Here is a 19,179-nt window from a genome sequence, read left to right as displayed (position 1 = left end):
TATTTGGCATGTGTGGGTATACATATTACAAGAAAAATTCTGAAGTATGTTCACTAGATGTTAACAGTTTCCCTTTGGTTGGCAAGACCATGTTTTCTAAGTTTATTTTTGCCCATCTATATTTTCTGTTTTTTTACTATGATAGGTATTGCTTTCCTAATAAGGAGATGTTATTTGTAAGTACAAGATGATAAGACAACACAGTGTGGCTGGCCCTGACAGATGTGGGTTCAAGTGTTAGGGGCCAGAGGGGTCATGGGGGCCAGCAGAGTCCCCAGGGAAGGTTCTGCAGGGAAGGAGTGGTAGAGGTTGGACTCTCAGGGTAGGTGGGCACTGGCCAGTCTGAGTGTGCAGGGAGGGGAGAGATGGGAGGGGCAGGGTGAAGGGGCATAGGTGAGACGTTTACAGGAAGTAGTGAGTCTCCTTTAGACTTGTATTGGAGTCTAAAGGAGAGAGTGGGATGAGTGGAAAGGGCTTCTCCTGGGCCCCAAATGGGGACCCACTTAGAGGGTCTTGTGTGCCACTCTGAGGGTTTAGACTTTGTCCTGGGAAAAATGGGGAGGCCACACTGAGGCCTCAGGCCACATCACTGTTTTCGACAGATCCTCTGGCAGATGGATTGGACGGGGATGAGATAAGCTAGCAGGTGTTGCAGTGGATGGAGGAGTGGGGGTTGGGGGAGATGCTAGTGGGCAGCTTTAGCTTACAGGGACAGCATTCTCTTCCCACCTCCAACGCATCCCTCATTCCTCCAATGCATCCCTCATTCCGCCACCTAACTGGGCGTTGCCTTTGCCTTCTAGAGTTGCACTACATCTCCCCAAACAACATGCGAGCTCTCCTTGAGGGCAGGGGTGAGATTTCCTCCTCTTTCATACCCCTGAACCCTGGTGCAGGGTTAGACACCCAGTAAATCCTTGCTAACTGGACGGAATGAGCGTGCTAGTCACAGAGAATGTGCCTGTACCTGGCAGTGAACAAGGCGCTTCCACAGTCGCGCAAACTCCTCTTGGTCTAGCCGCCCATCCACTTTCAGCTGGGTACGGAGTTAAGCGTGAACCAGTCAGTGTGCAAGGTGCAGAGGGGCTGCTGTCCTGCCAGTGAAGCTGGAGCAGGTCCATCCATCACTAGCAACACAGTTGGTCCATTGTCACCTAGATGTGGCCTCATGCCAGCTGGTCCATTGTCACCTAGATGTGGCTGCATGCCAGCTGGCTCCTGCTGCGTCTGAAAGGGACCTACCTTAGATTTGCTTCACAAAGAAAAATGGGCAATTGGAAGAAGGAACCCCTGAGGAAAAGAGGCCAATATCACTTGCATCTGAGGGAAGAGAGGGGTCTAGAACACAGCCTCCACCAGTTGGAGTGGGCGCTTTGGCTCCAGAAGTTGGGGAGGAGCACGAAGGGGTCATGGCAACCCAGAAGCAGCAGCCACAGGAAAGCACGTAGAGCCCTGTGCGCATAAGTATAGAGGGAACGCATCCCGTGGGCATGTTAAAGCCAGCCCTGGCTGCGCCGTATGATGGGTTCAGTGATGACTAATGAAGGGAAAAGATTAACTTCTGAGAACTGGAAGGGGAGCCAGCGAGTGAGTAGGAAGAAGGCTGAAAGAGACCTGTCTGCTTTGCAGGGGTCCAGCAAAGGTGACCTCCCCTAGGGTTACTCACCCTGGGCCGTGGGGCTATGAGGACCATTTGGATTCCTCTGTGGGAGATGGGTAGTGTCTCTGACAGATTCCAAAGCACAGCCAGCAGAGACAGGGCCTGATTTATGATTTCATCAAAAAACCCCTCTTGTTTTACAATGGCCAGCTTCACAGTCCCAATTGAGCCTTGTCAATGGTGCGGGAGAGGGACAGAGCGTCTCAGGAGACAGCACACTGCCGAGTGAGGGGCTGGCAGGGCAGCATCTGGGGGTCTACACTCATGGAGTCAGCCTCTCCTGCCTGCCAAATGAGGGGTACACAGGAGGAGGATGGCTCGCTGGGGGAATGGAAATCAGGAGGAGGGGCAGGAACCTGGGGTTCAATTCTTGGTCCTACACTTGTAGCCACGGGCCTGGAGTGAGTTGCTGAACTGCATCTGCCAAGCCTCTCCCGCTGCAAAGGCAGCATGGTAACAATGCTGAGGTGCAACTGCTGTGTCGACCAGGCAGTTTTCCATGTTTTGGTGGTAGTTATCTTGATTGAACTGGGGACTTGTTGAGTAAGAAATTTAAATAATAGAGACTCCTCCAGTGGGAAGGGAACAGGTGAAAGGGAAAATAGTTCCCAACAGTGCTATAAAGGGCGGTTTAGGATAAAGTTAGAGCATAGATTTTGGAGGCTGAAAGCTCCAACTTCAAATGTGGGCACGAGTCCTGACTAGCTGTGTGATCTGGGCAAATTACTTAACCTCTCTGAACTCCTGTTTCTTCCACTTATGATGAGATGATACGTTTTGTATCAGAGGGGTTGCTTCAAGAATTATAAGGACACACACACACACACCCCAGTACACTGATCAGCACATAGTAGGCGCTTAATAGATGGTAACTATTATCACTGTTGCTGTGGCACGTTAGTGAGTTAGTAGAGAATCCCCAGAAACTCAGGGACAGGAAAGAAGAGAAAATACTAAGAGTGAGAAAAGGGTTCCCTACTGTCCTAATTAGGTCTCTGGGGAAGCCCACAGAGCAGGGGGGCGCTCAGAGCATGGGAGGGACGACTGCAAAGGATACTTCCATCAGAGCCACCAAGCTGCGGCACTCATCTAAGGAGAACATGTCCCCTGGAGGTCCTGAGGAGAGAAGGATAGGAAGGACTGAAGTGTTGACAGCGGGGTGTGGGGTGGGGGTTGCCAGCAGGGAGGAGGGTGGGGCCAGCTTGCCCTTGGGCTGCTCATACCTGTCAGAAGCTCCTGGTTGAGAAGGCTGTGAAGCTGGGTGGCATCAATGTCCAGCCTCTGAACCAAATAAGGAAGGAATGCAGGAATTATATGAGTTCCAGGATCTCAGAGGCACATCTGCCTGCCCTGTAAAAACACTCAGATTTCCAAGCACTTAGTCCCCACAATGTACCCATCTTGCCCTCGTCATGAAGCCTTACCTGATGGCTCCCAGCCATAGTAGTGACTCCCTCCCCTGCACATCTGTCGTGTTGGTCACTCCTGATGCTTGGCCCCTGGTGTAGGTGACCTTGCATTTCTCTCTTTATCCATTACTGGACTGAAAGCAGTTTAGTCCTTCCCACCATCTCTGGCACTTGGGAACCCCTCAGGGTAAGTATTGTTGAATGAATCAACTCAGCCCTTCAGATGTGTTCCCCATCTGCTTCCAGGAAGAGACTTAGGAAAAAATAATAACTACTGTGTACGTGTGTGTGTATGCACGTGTGTGATAATAGGAGTTAAAAATAACAGAAATGTGGGCTAAGAGAAACTGCTATCATTGAGCACATTACTTAGCATTAATTTTCCCAGCCACCGAAGCAAAAAGGGAGACATCATGGTTTTCTTTGGATTAAGAGCGGGAAGCAATTGAGGTTGGGGAGGGAGGAATTCTTCCTGGCCTCAACCTCTGAGACAGTTAACTGCATTTGATTTTATACTGGGGGCATCCAGCAGGTTGACAGGCAGTGTCTTTGATGACAATTTCACAGAGACATGGAGCTGTTCTGTATGTGGCTATTCCTCACGTCCAGCCTGGGAAGGGCAGAGGGGATGCTATGCTGGTATTGCCCTGGGAAAGCATTTTCATGGGGAGCTGGTGCTGGAAAGATTTATCAGCAGGTGGCCCTGTGGAGTGGCACTGGTCAGGTAGAAGAGGGTGCCTCCTGGGGGTCTTCTGAGAATCAGCACCTTCCATCTCCCAGGATTGGTCTTACCGCCTTGAACTGGAAGCACAAACAGCCCCAGAGCCCATCCTGACGGGGTCCTCACCCAGAAGGATGACCCCTCAGGATGCCCCTGAGGAAAACATCTTGCCAGTGCCTGAAAATGGTCCTCAGGTCATTTCCCCCACATCTCACTTCGGGTTTTATCAGGAAAGTTGGTGCTGGGTGCCCACTATCAACTGAGTTTCTCTTCCAGAGACTCAGGACACCTCGCTTTGAGCCGCAGTCAGCATGCTAATGAGGAGTTCCGACTTCCATGGAATCATCCACTATAAAGCAGCTTTGGGGCATGGACCATGTCTTTTTCCTCCATATTCCCACATAGGGACAGAGCCTGCCCCGGGTCCCACACTCCATAACCAACCAAAAGAGTCTGAGGAGATGAGGGTAGGAATGGAGGTGAGGGATGCTTAAACAATCTCCTAAAAAATTGCATGTTTGCCTCGACCACCATAATGCAAGATGCCCAAAAGCTATTCCTTGGGATTCCCAAAGCTTAGTGTGGGACTTGTAATGACTGGGTGCTCAGTAAATGCTGGCTGCTTGGTGGATAGACCTAGCTCATCCCAGAGTCTAAGTGGATCCTTCCTTTCCCACAGGCAGACCCTGGGTTATAGAGCTGTCACTACTACTATAGTGAATGAAGAACCGGTGGTAGCATCAAGTCATTGTATTAGTTTTTTTGTTTGTTTGTTTGTTTGTTTTGAGATGGAGTCTTGCTCTGTTGTCCAGGCTGCAGCACAATGGCACGATCTTGGCTCACTGCAACCTCTGCCTCCTGGGTTCAGGCAATTCTCCTGTCTCAGCCTCCTGAGTAGCTGGGACTCCAGGCATGTGCTACCATGCCCAGCTAATGTTTGTGTTTTTAGTAGAGAGTTTCACCATGCTGGCCAGGCTGGTCTTGAATTCCTGACCTCCTGATCTGCCTGCCGTGGCCTCCCAAAGTGCTGGGATTACAGGCATGAGCCACTGCGCCCGACAACCATTGTATTAGTTTAAATCTAGTTAAAGTGATAGAAAAGGTCAGAAGAGAGGACACAGTGAGTGCATGGAGGAATATTTTGCTTTAAACTTTCTTTGCAGGACACAGACCCTGAGGACAGTTTGCAGGATTACAGAATACTGCCAGGTGGGTCCTGCTCAAGAGTGCCTGGCCGAGAGGTGAAAGGGGGCTGGAATCCCGTCTCTTTTCTACTTCCCAGCCATGTATCTGGCAGAGTGCCACACTGGGGTCTTACTCTAATTCCCGCAAAGGCCCCCTATGGGCCACTAATCACCCTCTATGAGGAGGGATTTGGCTGTTGTTTGGAAAAGTCCTGATTAGAAAATCTGTCCCATCTTCACATATGGCAGACATTTTTATTTTAGAGGTGCAGGTGCATGGGCCGTGTGTGAGAATTTGCCACCTGCCACTGAAGGAAGCTTGGTCTCAGGCATCCTAATTACGCCTGCTAACCACCTCAGGGGCTAACCTTCACTCAGGCATCTGCTCCGGGGGAGGTGATCTGCCTTAATTCAATAAAAATGATTGAGCACCTCCTTGGCCAAGGACAGTGATCAGTGTTGGGGACAAGGAATGCATATAATATCATCCCTGCCTTTGGGAGCTTGCAGACTGAGGACAGTCATCTTGGCCGGCCTTGTCATGCAGTGAGGGAAGTGCCTCCTGAATCAGCCCAGATAGTGGACCTGGATCCAGGGCTGGTACTGACTTCATGGAGGTCTGTGTTCCTGTGTTCACCTGCTCTTTGCAACACATGCCCCTCATTCCAGCCACATTCTTTTTTTTTTCCCTAAGTTTTCCTACTTTGGCCCAGGCTGCTTCTGGGTGACCACTGCCCCAGTGACCCTCTGAATGCAGAGGCAGGGCCTGCCCTCCTTCCTGTCCTTGGCCTCTTCCTGGTTCAAGGCGGCAGGGTAGAGACGCACATCGGTATCACTGTCCACTTTCCACGCCAACACAATTATTAATGGTAAGAGGCCCATTGTGCAGAGCCCCTGGCAGCTATTTTATTCTGACAAGTCAAGGAGTTCTTTATAACAGTTTATTAAGCCATTAAAGAAATCCTGTGTGCACATAGGTGGCTTGGCAGCAAGGATGCTGTATTTGCTTTCTGAAGCTGGCTAGCTCCCGGGAGGAACGATGCCAGGTTGGTGGGAGGTGGCCGAGTAGGAGAAGGAAAGGTTTTAAGGGATACTGCCAATTGCTTGTTTAAAGATTTAGAAGGCAATACACCTCACAACCCATAATTATCCCCTCCGTTTCTAAGCTCTACATTCCATCTTGATGTCACCCAGATGACACTGGGTGGGGTGCCGTGTCTCTACCGAGCTTGGCAGCCAGAGCAGTTCTGGAGATGATCCAGAAAGAGAGGCAGGTAAAATAATCTATCAAGTCACTTCTCTTCTCTGCATCCCAATAAGGGCCTATAAGAGCTGTCCCTCCCTCAGATCCCCTTTCTCTGCTCCCACGTAAGGCCCCTGGGTACCATACCTGCTGAGCATATCTGTTGAAAACGCTTTGTTGGGAGCCATGTTCGGAAGGGCTTCCCTGGATCAAAGGGAAAATAGCCAATGTTAGACTTCTGGGGAAGGAGGCCACCCATCTGGTTCAGCGAGGGCACAACCCCTGCCAAGATCTGAGAAAGAGGCTTTATTGGGCAGTTGGAAAAAGCCTTCTGGGGAATGAGAAAACTGAAGTTTGTGGAAGGAAGAGGACTGCGTTGAGCCTGGCCTTGGAGGTCTGGTCTTCTCCCCCTACCCCGCCCGCCCCTTTGAGCCATCATCAGCCTATCATGGTGTCTCTCTTTTCATTGGTTGAGGGCAGGGGAAGGCGCAAAGAAGGAGACAGAAGCTCTTGGGGATGGGATGGGGCCAATGAGGCTTGTCAGCCAAACCTTGCTGCATACCTACCTCCATTCTGAGGTTGAAATGGTGGCTCAGGTGCCTAGAAAATCAGAGGACAGTGTGACAAGGTGACCAGCTCACCACTCACAGGGGGCCTGCATATACAGGGCACCCAGCTGGCACTGGATATTGATGCCAAGTTCCTGAATGGGGCACCCTCAGCACCGCAGGACATGAAGTGAGCAGCTACAGCACTGTGGCCACGAGCCCAGCCTTTTGGCTGGACATGGTCTGGTCTTTAACTGTTTAGTAAATGGCTCCTTCCACAACCAGATACTTCCAGCAACGCCCATTGTCAGGATGGCAGATAGGCTCTGCCTTAGGCTCCATCTCTGATTGGTGGTGTGATGGCGGCCTGCCGTGCTGGACTTGGAAGGTCTCACCCACGCTCAACTGCAAAGACTGCCATAATGATGGCAATGTCTGCCTTGGGCCCAAGAGGAGATAAGGGGCCCAGCGGGGTGAGCACTTGCTGGTCGCAGTCTTGAATGATCAAGTTGGCATGGAAGACCCTCTGTGATGGACTCTTTCTTTCAGGCCCATCTTTCACTGTCTCCCTGCTCTACCCCACATTTCAGGACATGTGACATGCTGGCGATATGCCACCTTCCTGTATAGATGCCGATGCTACTTACTCTCCAAGCAGCCCTGTGCACAGGCACTTCCCTGCTGCCATTCATGCTTTTTTCTTCTACCCACCTTCCCATGGCCACCATCGCCTTCCCTTTTAAGCTATTAAATTGTGTTTTTCTTCAAAGGCCAGCTCAAGTGCCATTTCTCTCTGTCCCTCTTGCCACTCAGTCCTCCCGTGCCACTTTGCATTTCCATCTGGCAATGGCCCCATCCTGTTTGTGGTCTGGTTCTTGGTTCACAGACTTTTTCGCTCCCCCTTTATGGTGAGCTGCTCTAGAGTGGGGCCAATATTGCATCCCCAGTGACATGCTGCGCGAATACACAGAGCACAGCCCATAACGACACAACGCGTTTTTATAAAGTTAAATAGAATAAAACATTTAGAATCCCAGAGGGTTCTGTACCTGTCATTGTCTGGCATTTTCAGGAAGATTCGGAGCAAGAACTCCACTGATTTTCTCCGTGTCTGTGCAACCACAACATAGTTCCCAGGGCTCAGATGGTAGGTCACAGTGAAATTGCGGCGGAATTTATTATTTGAGCTTTGGACAACGTTTCCGAACGGGGAAGAAAACACGGGTGGAAATTTCTCCTGGAACCTCTGGAATTAGAAGAAATACAAGAAATACAATTATTGTGAGAAAGCTCCCTCTGTGCATGGACCCCAGGCACCAAGAAAGACCCAACACCTTCTAGACCCTTTCCATTTACCAAGATAACATTACAGGTTCTATAAATGGAGACGGTGCTCAGCTGAACTCTCAAAAAGCAGTAGCATTTAGACTGTCGTTTCATCTAGACCCTGGACACTACAATGGGTGCAAGGAAATACTACACACAGTTTTATCTCATTGAGTCCAACAGCATCCTGAGTTTCTGAGTTTTCTCTCCCTGCTTATATAGAAAGAAAACCTCCGTGGAAACTAGTGACATCATTTCAACACTGATTTTCTTCCGGGGCCCCTGAAGCCCCTTCTCTCCTGAATGTTTAGCAGAATACTTTGGACTGCTATACTATTACGAATTGAATTCTTTTCACTTCCTCTGTTTCATCTCTCCAGCGAAGCCCCGAGATTCCTTCTCATTGGAGAATAATGGGCCCTGATCATTTTCCTTTTATTTCAATATTTTCTCAGAGATAAAACAATAAATATAATGCAGTTCCTATTACCAGATGTCACATACATATTATGTAATAAAAACCCCTTGCTAAACAAATTTTCCTCACTACAGTCAAGCATAGGGATTCCATTTCGAATGGTTATGCAGTAGGAAATGATTATTTATGAGCTAAGCCTTGTGGGGAACACGGGAAAGGGGAAAGTTTCTTTTCAGGAGTAGGGACAGGGTTGGGCTCCAAGGTGAAACAGGAGATAGGCCACTGCCCCAGGGGCATGGCTGGGTGGCATCTCCAATGCAATTCTGCTGACATTAACAATAGCCTCAGCAGGTTTGGGAGCCTGACTTGCTTGCGCCCTTATGGCAAAAGCAATGATGGAATCAGTTCTTCTCCAGAGGGTCAGCAGTGTCCCGTGGCTCTGGGTATGGGCGAGGGTGCATGCATGTGTGGGTGCAAGGGGAGGCAGTGGGCATGCAGAGGTGTGTGGGCAGTGTGCCTCCTGCAATTAGAAGGCAAGGGTCTCCCTACTTACCCATTATCTTGTCCTGCTCCCTCTGTTGGCCCCTCATAGCCCTGTCCAGGCTCCTGATCCTTCAGAACAGACTTGCTCAGTGGCAGTGAGAAGTGTGAGTGTGGGGGAACAACGTGGGGGTTCTTGGTCCATTGCTCAGAGTACCCAGCATCAACAAATCACAAACCCAAGACTGGTCATGCACAGACCCGACTCTGAGCTTGTAGGGATGGGTCCTGTGCTTTTTCCTGGATTAAGTGCCACTTTGTTCTCCAGCTCTGGGGCCTGAGATGCTGATGGCTCCTTGCACCTGAGTGCTTCTCTCAATGCCCATCCCAACCTAGCTGGGGTGTCAGGGACCAGAGTGAGATCCTGACCCCAGCTCTGTGGCTGGGCCACCACTGTCACAGGCAGGCTCCCCCGGAAGGTCTGGAGGTGCTGTAATCACTCTTTGTTGTCTGTGGCCACATCTTGCTCCCCGCTTTCATCTGTGGCCTCCAGGCAGATGCACCTCCCTCTTGGGGGCTCAGAGCTCTCAGCCATGGGCAGAGGGGTAGGTCTGAGTGCCTGTGAGGATAGGTATTCCAAACTCCACCTGTCCTTCTCCATCCTTCCTCATATGGGCAAGTTGCCTTTCACCAATCCTGAGCCAGATGATCTGTTTAGGAGGGTGGCGGTTTCTCGCAAGACGGGCTCAAGGATGTACCTTGAAGCCGCATTTGGAGAACATGCATCCTACTTACGGAGAATTTGGGGACTGACTACTTTAGGAGGCTGAAGATCTTTTCCAAGGTACCCCTTAGTGCTGCTCTCATCTTAAAAGGAACCAGCTTCATCAATCTTCTCTAACAGAGGCCATGGTCCTGAGGATGGTTTCACTTGAATGTTAACAAGAGAACAGCTCAAAGGGTCAAAGCTTCAAACCAGGACAGCTAAATATTCTCCTGCTTTGTGAACCTGTTTGGGGATTCTAGGCCTGTGTCTAATGTAAGACTTAGACTGAATTTGCAGCCACTGAACACGTGGAGGCCACGGGCATTGGAAGTGGCCTAACACTTCACTGGTGGACGGCAGCAGAGGTGCAGGGCAAGGACGATGCTGAGCCATACCTGTGAGCCAGCCTGTTGGAAACAGGGAGAAAGGCAGTTTTAGGAACTCAGACCCAAACAAAAAGGCAAGCAGAACTGAACAGCATGGCTCATTGGTTTCATCCCTGCATTCCTCCACCTTTTCTTCCTCTTTCAAAGAATTTATTTTATACTTATTATGCCTGCCATAAAGCATTTTTTTTTTTTTTTGAGGCAGAGTCTTGCTCTGTCACCCAGGCTGGAGTGTAATGGCGCGATCTCTGCTCACTGCAAGCTCTGCCTCCTGGGTTCAAGCGATTCTCCTGCCTCAGCCTCCTGAGTAGCTGGGATTACAGGTGCATGCCACCATGCCTGGCTGATTTTTGTATTTTTAGTAGAGACGAGGTTTCACCATGTTGGCCAGGCTGGTCTCGAACTCCCGACCTTGTGATCCGCCTGCCTTGGCCTCCCAAAATGCTGGGATTACAGGCATGAACCACCATGCCCAGCTGCCACAAAGCCTGTTTTAAACACTGACATACCACTTTCTAATAAGATGAAGTAAAGACAAAAGAAATTTTTCTTATTAGAAACAAGATACACCATCACTTAGAGTCTTCAAACACTGTTGCACTCTAACTTTCATGATCCGACAAAGCATCCATGGACCAATCTACAAACTAGTTTTAACAGACACATAATAGCTGTAAGCAGACATGACTTCCTAAATTTATTAGGTATGAATTTTACAAACGTTACTTATATCTGTGATAACATTGGAGTTGGAGAATATTGCACCTTCTCCAAGTTGCATGGTGAGAACCACCAATAGTGTGGTAGAACTTACGGCCCTTTCCAAGGCCGTGGCTCTTGCAGCCTGAAGATGTGAGCCCACACATCCCGCGCTTGTGGACTGATTTGGTGATCCACTAGGTGTCACGATTTCCTCTGATAGCTTTATGGAATGGATCAATGGGGATAACCTCAAAAAATGTGTAAGTGGAACATGTTCCTCTTCCTTGTGTGGCCTGCCTGTTCCTTGGCACACCTAGAGGTGAACTGGGATGACTGGTTACCCATTCTCTGTGTGAGGCTGTAAGAAATGAAACCCACTCAGTTGCAGAGAACAGCAAGAGGAAGGAAACTGAGGCAGAAAAGGAGGTGTCTGAGAGGAGGAGGTATTCTTTGGTCGGCCCAGCAAGGTGTGGTTACTCTTCACAGCAATGATGATTGCATTGGAAGGAAGGGGGAGAGTTTGACAGGGCCTGCAGATGGCGCAGAACCTGGTGCAAATGTAAACTCCCTAACATCGGGAGCTTCCTTAAGAAGTCAACTTCTTTTAGTCCATCAGACCACTGTAAATAGATGGGAATTTGTTCTTGCACCCCCACCCCCAATGCTTGTAGGAATGTCTGTGTGCCTATGAATGGGGAGATACCCATGTTCCAGTCTTCATGTAGTAGAAGGAATACTTGAGGATGCAGTTCCATTAAAAGCCTCTCTACAGTTTGCAAAGCACTTGTATGTAATGTATTGGATACTCACAATAATCCTGCAAGCCGATGCTGAGCTCCCTATTTTATGGGTGTAGAAATTGAGGCTGAGCAGTTTAAGTAGCAGAGTTGGGAACAGGGCAAGCTGTGCTGCTTGCTTTGCAATCAAGCCCTGTCACCACCAGGTGATGTCTTCCTTAGTTGGCTTGATTCTTTTCCACTGTTGACCCTGGGCCCCACCCATGTTTACAGACCTCTCAGTTTTCCCAGGCCGACTTATCTGGAGGCCAAGGGTGAGCTGAGAGGAAGGTGGAAAGTCCAGGCCTTGGGGAGGAACTCTGAGGGAGGTGAGGATGAATTGGCTCATTCACCCTCATGCTTTTCACTGTCCTGTCTTCTCCCTGCCTATTCATACCCCATCAGGGTCTAGTTGGATGTAAAGCAGAGCAGTGCTCCCACAGAGGCTGGGGAGTCACAGGCCCATGCCAGGGCTGGAGCATCATCATATCAGCAGGGCAGCACTGGAGCCACAGACACCATGTGAGCCCTGGAGCCTTCTGAGAGTCTGGCTGCTGGCAGGTACATTGCTGTTTCTCAGCTGAACTGTGAAAGCAACCCATATCATTTGAGTTGTCCAGGTCTGAACTGTTCTTTGGTGTTTAACTCAATCAGGATCTTGCAAGATCTGCTGGGATCTCCAGGAAGCCTGAGGAGCTCTTGGGTCTGAGTGTTCTTTTAGCAAATTGGGGAATGGTGAGAAGTAACACATCTCTGGCAGAAAAGTAGGGAAGTGGGTTTGATATCATTTTAAAAATGGTGTAGTTACAGTCTCAGTAGGGTTCCTGAACTGTGAAGACTTTGGGTGAATCAACACAAGGCCCATGGTCACCCGTGTGAACAGAGCCTCGGAAGTTGTGTGTGTGCTGGGGCAGCTGTGATCTTTTTCTGGGCTTCTGTCTTGGCTCAGAAGGAAGAGTTGGCTGAGATGTTTCTAGTAGGCCTCTTTGGTGCTTGACCTGGTCAATCCTGGCTGGGCAGACCAGGGGCCTCAGTTCCTTCTCAGCCTTTCCCAAATCTTTCCCTCTGCCTCCAGCCTTTTCTTCCCAGAGGTGAGAGCTGGAGAATCTGAGGATGAGGGTCCTCTTAGAAGGCACCTGAGTCAGCAGGAATTCTTGTCTGAAAGCCCTGGAAACTAACGCAGGCTGGGGTGGGCTGAAAGGTGCTTCTTAGAAGAAAAGCTCACAGAGTCGATGGGATGCTAGAAAATGCAGCCCAGAGGTGGGCAGGGGCCAGACAAGAAGGATACACAGCAAATAATCCTCAGCTGTTCCCACCTATTTTAGTTATTTCCTCGAGTGCCAAGGCTCTGAGTGACTGTGTGTGTGTGTGTGTGTGTGTGTGTATGTATGAGGGGTGAGGGGGAGATGAAGGGAGCATCTAATTGGGCAAGCCTGGGTCACAAGTCTACAACTTTTGCATCCAAGGGCTTGGTTGAGGGAATATTTGGCCTCTAGCTGCTTGCAGTAGGAGGCTGGGCCCTGCCTCCCACCAGGACTCCCCTAAGGTGGAAAAAGTGTTCAGGTACCAGGTGGTGATGAAAATGACAACCGTGTACTACTGCATCCTTAAGAGATATTCTTTGATAGCATCAGAGGGTTTGAGGCACCTCAAAACTACTCTGCTAAACTCCAGCAATGTCTCTCCACCAAATTGCTGAAATTGGGAAATGGAAATATGGTCAAGGAGAGCAGAACACAAAAGCTTTCCTGCTCTTTGTGGTTTTTGGAGCCATGAGTATCATCAGAAAGGCATGCTCCTAAGCCCTACCGAGAGCCCTGGGCCTGAGACCCTAAGTCCTGGGATCAAATGCCCCGTCACCTCCAAGGTGCACCTTGGATAGGTCATTCCTCTCTGAGCTTTAGCTTCCACACCTACAAAAGTGGGGCTAATTGGGCTTTTGAGACAATGAGTGTGAACATGCTTGTACTTCTGAAGTACAGGTTGAGCATCCGTAATCCGAACATCTGAAATCCAAAATGCTCCAAAATCCAAAACTTTTGAACACAGACATAATACTCAAAGGAAGCGCTCATTGGAGCATTTTGGATTTTGAGCTTTTGGACTAGAGATGCTGAATCAGTAAGTATATACTGCAAATATTCCAAAATCCTCCAAATCTCAAATGTGAAATACTTCTGGTCCAAAGCATTTCTGATAAGAGAGACACGATCCGTATTCTCTCACCGTGAGGCCCTCTTATTAGTGTGAACCACAGCCAATGCACAGGACTGTTCAGCCATGTCTGGGTACCCAGGAGCCCCTGTCTGTCCATAAATGCACTGACACTCAAGGCTGTGAATTTTGCCTTCAGCTCAGTGAACAGAAACTGAAATCATTCCTAGAGACGCTGTAATTCAAGCTCCAGCCCAGTCTGTTAAAGGACCTCTGATATCCCTGGTGCTCAGAAAGGTGACTTGTGTGTTTGACTGAAGGCTTAGGGAACCTCTGAAAGCCAATCTCAGCTCTGCCATTAACTCTGACCATGTCACTTCACCTTTTGGGGCCTCATTTTCTTCAACTCTATTATGAGGAGAGAGGATCCCAGCATGTGATAAGTGCATGATCTTAAATATCCACATTAGTGCAAAGAAGCCGTGGGGTGTATGATTTGAGAACCTTCACTTGACTTGGGGGATGCACTGAATTGTTTGGGGGAATAGCAGGGAGTAGAGATATCAGATGTTCTTTTGTAGCTTTTCTCTTTTAAATGCTATTTTTAAAAAATGAATTCCCCCAGCTATCGCATTACTGAGTACATACCCAGAGGAACATAAAGCATTCTACGATAAAGGCATATGCATGTGAGTGTGCACTGCAGCACTATTCACAATAGCGAAGACATGGAATCAACCTAGATGCCCATCAGTGACAGATTGGACAAAGAAAATGTGGTACATATACACCATGGAATACTACGCAGCCACAAAAAGAGCGAGATCATGTTTTCTGGGAAAATGGATGGAGCAGGAAGCTATTATCCTTAGCAAACTAACACAGGAACAGAAAACCAAATACTGCAAGTTCTCATTTATAAGTGGGAGCTAAATAATGAGAACTTATGAACACAAAGAAGGAAACAACAGACACTGGGATCTACTTGAGGGGGGAGGGTGGGAGGAGGGAGCAGAGCAGAAAAGTTGATTACTGGGTACTGAGCTTAATACCTGGGAAATGAAATAATCTATAAAACAAACCCCCATGACACGTGTTTACCTATGTAAGAAACCTTCACATGTACCCCCAAACCTAAAATAAAAGTTTCATAAAACCAAAACCATGAAAGGAGAAAGAGAGCCCAGGTGGAGGGGAAACCTGGCCTCAGAATAGCCAAGCAGAAGTTTGCATGCCAACCACCAAACTATGACTCGACTTTGGTCTAAACATGAGAGAAAAACACACCTCTTGGATTTATACTCAGAACAGTTTAGACAGCTTCCCCCACCCCCCCAAACAACTTCCAAAGTTTAGCCAATTATTCTCAAACTTTAATGTGCATAAGCTTCTGGAGAGCTTATGAAAATGCAGATTTTCAGGCTCTGTCCTTAAACATTCTGATGTAGAAGGTCTGGAATAAGCCCAGAATCTGCTTTGTTAGAACAGCTAGTCTTGGCCCAGACCACTTTTTGAGAAGCAAGCATTAGATTCTACAGCGTCCCAGAAAACGCTGACAAGCGACACAGGCAGGAGGTGAGTCCCACTGTAATTATGGTCGATTGTCATCTCTCTGGCCTCAGATTTCTTGCACATTTAGCCTTGGACTGGATGAATGCTACAGCCTCTTTGGGCTTTGTCTCCAAGGCTGTGGTATAGTCAAATCTCCCAGCATGGCCAAAGCTGTTCTCCCCAACTCAAGGTTTACACTGAATTTCTAAAAGGGAAAGCCCTGAAGCAGGCTGCCTTACCGGAATCACTTGGAAATTGAGTGGAAGTTTCTCATCTTCTGCCTTCAAATTCGGTGGCGTGATAGCAATTGTGATGCAGATGACAACATTGGTGCCTTCCATTGGCTCTTGCACAGAAAAGTTGAATTGAGCATCATTCCGAAGTCCTCCTGCATCAGATAGAGCTGTTACTAGAGCTCAGCTTCACTACTGGGAATCCCGGGCAGGACCATGTCCAGTGCAGAGAGCTCTGTGGGGTTGTGTTGTAAACTCTGGATTGGAGACCTAAGGCCTGGGTCCTAATCCCCACAGTTACTACTTGAGATACAAGTTTATTTTCTAAACCTTGGCTTCCTCCTCTTAAACACAGGAAAGGTTGTATAGTCCCCACTGTGTGAAAAATGTTTCTTAAACTGTAAAGTCAAAGTCTATTTTATAATGATAAGTGAAATTCCAGAGTTCCCAGCTACATGTGAACTTTTGCATTGGTGGTAACCATCAGAGCCTTGAAATGGCATGAATCACCCAAGCACAACTAGAGACAGGAAAACAGGCAGAGAGATGGCAATTGCTGTACTCTTCTAACCAAGCATGCTTATCAAAGCCAGAACAAGAGAGAGCGAGCTAATGTGAAAACCATTAGATTCAAATACATGGAAGAATGAAGATAAATCAAGATAGAGATGAATTGATACACATCAGAAGATTGGACTGACAATGGGGGAGCTCTGCAAGGGAGTGGGGAGGCGTAGAGGACCATCATTAGCATGGACGTGCCGTGAGGACTGGATAAGACGGTGCATTAAAATGCAGGTGCTCGATCACTGGCTCCCTTTTCTTTTTCCATTGTAAGGTATTACTGAAAACGGCCCTGATGTACAGGTTTTGTTAGTTCATTGATAAGCACTGTATCCAGGGGAGAGGGCCTTGGCCCTATAATCAGAGAGGCGTAGCTCAGGAAGAGGAATCAGTAAATTTGCTGCCCAAGAGTGACTCAGCAGCTCTTGAGGTTCTGCCCAAGACCTCCTGGTGACAAGGTTCTCTGAGCAGCAGTTCTGTAGATCACTAGAGCCTGGAGGTCAAAAAGAGGGACACCCTGGGGTATGGGCTCATTCAAACAAACCATCTCGACAGGCAGGTGCCCAGAGGAAAGGATGCATACACATCCCTGGGTGTAAACACACAACAAACACACTCACACACAAATGCATTGTTTACGCAGTCTCTTCTATCAAGCATGTATAAGCACACTCTGGTTCCTCTTCACAGGGAGCTCTTTCACTCATCAATGCCACGAACAGGGAATGGGAGGTACAGGGAGGGAATGTGACTTTCCCAAGGCCATGATCAACAAGATTCATCTCAGGGGAGCTCAAAGATGGGCTCAGAGGCGCCTATCTGTGGGACTTCAGCAGGGACACACCTGCCAAGACAGGGCAGGGATAGTCTCCCTTGTGTCTGGGTGGTGCTCTCTAGGCTCAAGGACAGACAGGTATGACTAATTCCACTGCTGAGTGTTGGGGAGGCTGAGGACAGGGTGACCAATTATGTTTCCAACATCACAAGGCCAGTATGTGGCAAAGACAAGGGTCCAACCTAGGCCCCAACTCTTTTCCTGTGTTCCTTCTGCAGCCCTCCCCCTTGTCCTGGATGTTTACTGGAAGGTGGTGAGCCTGCCCTCCTCCCAGGAAGCAGGAGGGGGTTAGTGGAAGGACAGTGGCACAGCATGGAGGGCTGTAGGAGAATCACATCAGCGATTCTCCTGCTTGGCCCCTACCAGCAATCATTTTACTTGGAGGAGCAGTCACAGTCTCTTCATGCTGACAAACTCCCCTCCTTTCAGCTTCAGGCTCATGGCCCAGAATCAAGGGCCAGAGAGAGCTGAAGCCATGGCAGGGCTGGGCTGGGGCAGCCAGCTTCCAGTTGGGCAGTGTGACCACCCGTGTCATCATTACCTGTAGTGTTTCCTAGAATCACTTGCTTCCTAAACATTATTTGGGACCATCCTTCGTGGAGTGTGTTTCCATGGTCCAGGGTAATTGGAATTTGGCTACATATAAACATGGAGACGAATTTCTGTTGGAAATCTTGACATGACATCCTGTTAAAAACAGATATACATCACTCAGTGACTAGTGGTTGTGTCCCCAGGGTGGGGGTTCCTATGACTTTACAGCATAGCCACTGTCCTGCCCAGAGACCAATGTCTGAACCTGGCTCATTCACCATCAAGCACCCTTCTGTGTTTTCAGTCCTTCTGCTCCAGTGGCTGGGAGAGCAAGGACACAGTCACGTTCTGGGGTCTGCCTGTCACCAGGCAGAAGCTTTATCATTAACTGCCATCTCCTTAACGCATTGATCCAATGGTGAGCCCTTTCATGGTCAGTGGGATGACTGCCATTCTCTGTCTGCTCTGGGTTCTCTAAGCTGCTAGGAAAATTGTTTTTACCCTAGGGTGTTCTGCCAAATTTATTGTTGAGGTCTTTATCAGCCTAAAATTGGATTCCACACCTAAAATCCCATCTCCTACTGTGATTAAACCAGAGACACTGGGAAAGATTTCCTTCTAATCTATATTTGTCCCTCTGATTCTTAATTATTTAGACCCATGCTCCTTTCCACACATGCTGATTTTCATTGAAATACATCACTCAGTAAAACAGACAACCCTCTGAGGAATATACAGGTCATGCTCTGAGATGTGAGCATATGGCCAAGAATGTGTTCTCAAAACATCTAGTCCTGCGTGACTTCTGGGTGATGAAGCCAATGTCTCACCCAGAGCTACAGAGTCTGCATCCTGCTGCTGTTTTTGAGGTCACACTAGAGGAAACTGGGGAGCTCGAGGGTCCCAGCAAGATGGTACAGAAGAGATGGGCATGACAACCATGCATCCTAGCTTCCAGGAAACCACAGATTTCAAGCCTTTGGTGCCAATATTCTCTTTTACTATTAAAATATCCTGGAAAGTTCTGCATTTCATAACTGAAATAACTTTCCCACCAAGAGGGAGCCTACAATAATTTTTCATCCAAAGTTTTTGTGTCTTGGTAGAGAAAATAGGCTCCCTCTAAACAGGTCTCTGCAAAGCTATTTTCCATCTTCATAAATGTTTAGGGAAAAGGGTAGGGATTGAAGACTTGGGCAATAGTTAAAGATTTAAAACACCGTTATATAAGAAGGGTAAATACCAAAACTCTCCATCTTCCTGTTTCTTATGTAGCTGGCTTTTCCGCGGGTCACGGGTTTCCTCCCACTCCTGAGACCTGAACATGGACAAACAAACCACAGGGTGAGATTTTCCAGTGCATTTTTTCTCAACCATGTGTGGGTCAACAGGGACCCTCTGTACATGTCACCATTAGTTCCTGGGGAGCACATGGCAAGTGTCATTCCACCTAGGACAGGACCCAGTTATTCTCTACCTGTTGACGACTTCCAAACATCTGTCCCCAGCCTGGTCTTCTTTCCTGAGGTCTAGATGGATTTATGTTGCAGTTCACCCCACATCTCCAACAGAGTCCCATAGAGACCCCAAATCAACCTGTCCCTGACCATACCCATCCTCTGCCACCTCCTATTGCCTGAGTGAGAACATGAGGAGTCCCTCTGTCACACCCACACATCCAAACAATCA

At 48.5% G+C, this 19,179-nt stretch overlaps 1 protein-coding gene across 22 annotated transcripts in view; it reads right to left on the bottom strand.

Moving 5' to 3' along the window:
- The window catches only part of CAPN13 (calpain 13), a 150,815-nt gene that overhangs the window by 78,752 nt on the left and 52,884 nt on the right, over nt 1–19,179 (bottom strand). For 12 of the 22 annotated variants that reach the window (XR_001438997.3, XR_003721800.2, XM_077959781.1 and 9 more), the window contains exons 9-18: nt 18,734–18,808; nt 17,498–17,643; nt 15,564–15,712; nt 10,151–10,162; nt 7,815–8,011; nt 6,784–6,817; nt 6,365–6,421; nt 2,884–2,941; nt 2,718–2,776; nt 968–1,036 (exon numbers count right to left, since the gene is read on the bottom strand). Coding sequence is in view for 19 of the 22 variants with exons in the window: in XM_077959781.1 (XP_077815907.1) it covers nt 968–1,036; nt 2,718–2,776; nt 2,884–2,941; nt 6,365–6,421; nt 6,784–6,817; nt 7,815–8,011; nt 10,151–10,162; nt 15,564–15,712; nt 17,498–17,643; nt 18,734–18,808 (856 nt within the window). In the remaining 3 variants the exon portion in view is untranslated. The other 10 variants (XR_013402866.1, XM_077959786.1, XM_077959785.1 and 7 more) reach the window with 4 other exon arrangements.

This window comes from Macaca mulatta, chromosome 13 (genome assembly GCF_049350105.2).
Source record: "Macaca mulatta isolate MMU2019108-1 chromosome 13, T2T-MMU8v2.0, whole genome shotgun sequence".
Classification (NCBI taxonomy): domain Eukaryota; kingdom Metazoa; phylum Chordata; class Mammalia; order Primates; family Cercopithecidae; genus Macaca; species Macaca mulatta.
Note: the sequence above shows the minus strand (reverse complement) of the source record. Positions and strands in the feature narration are given on the sequence as shown.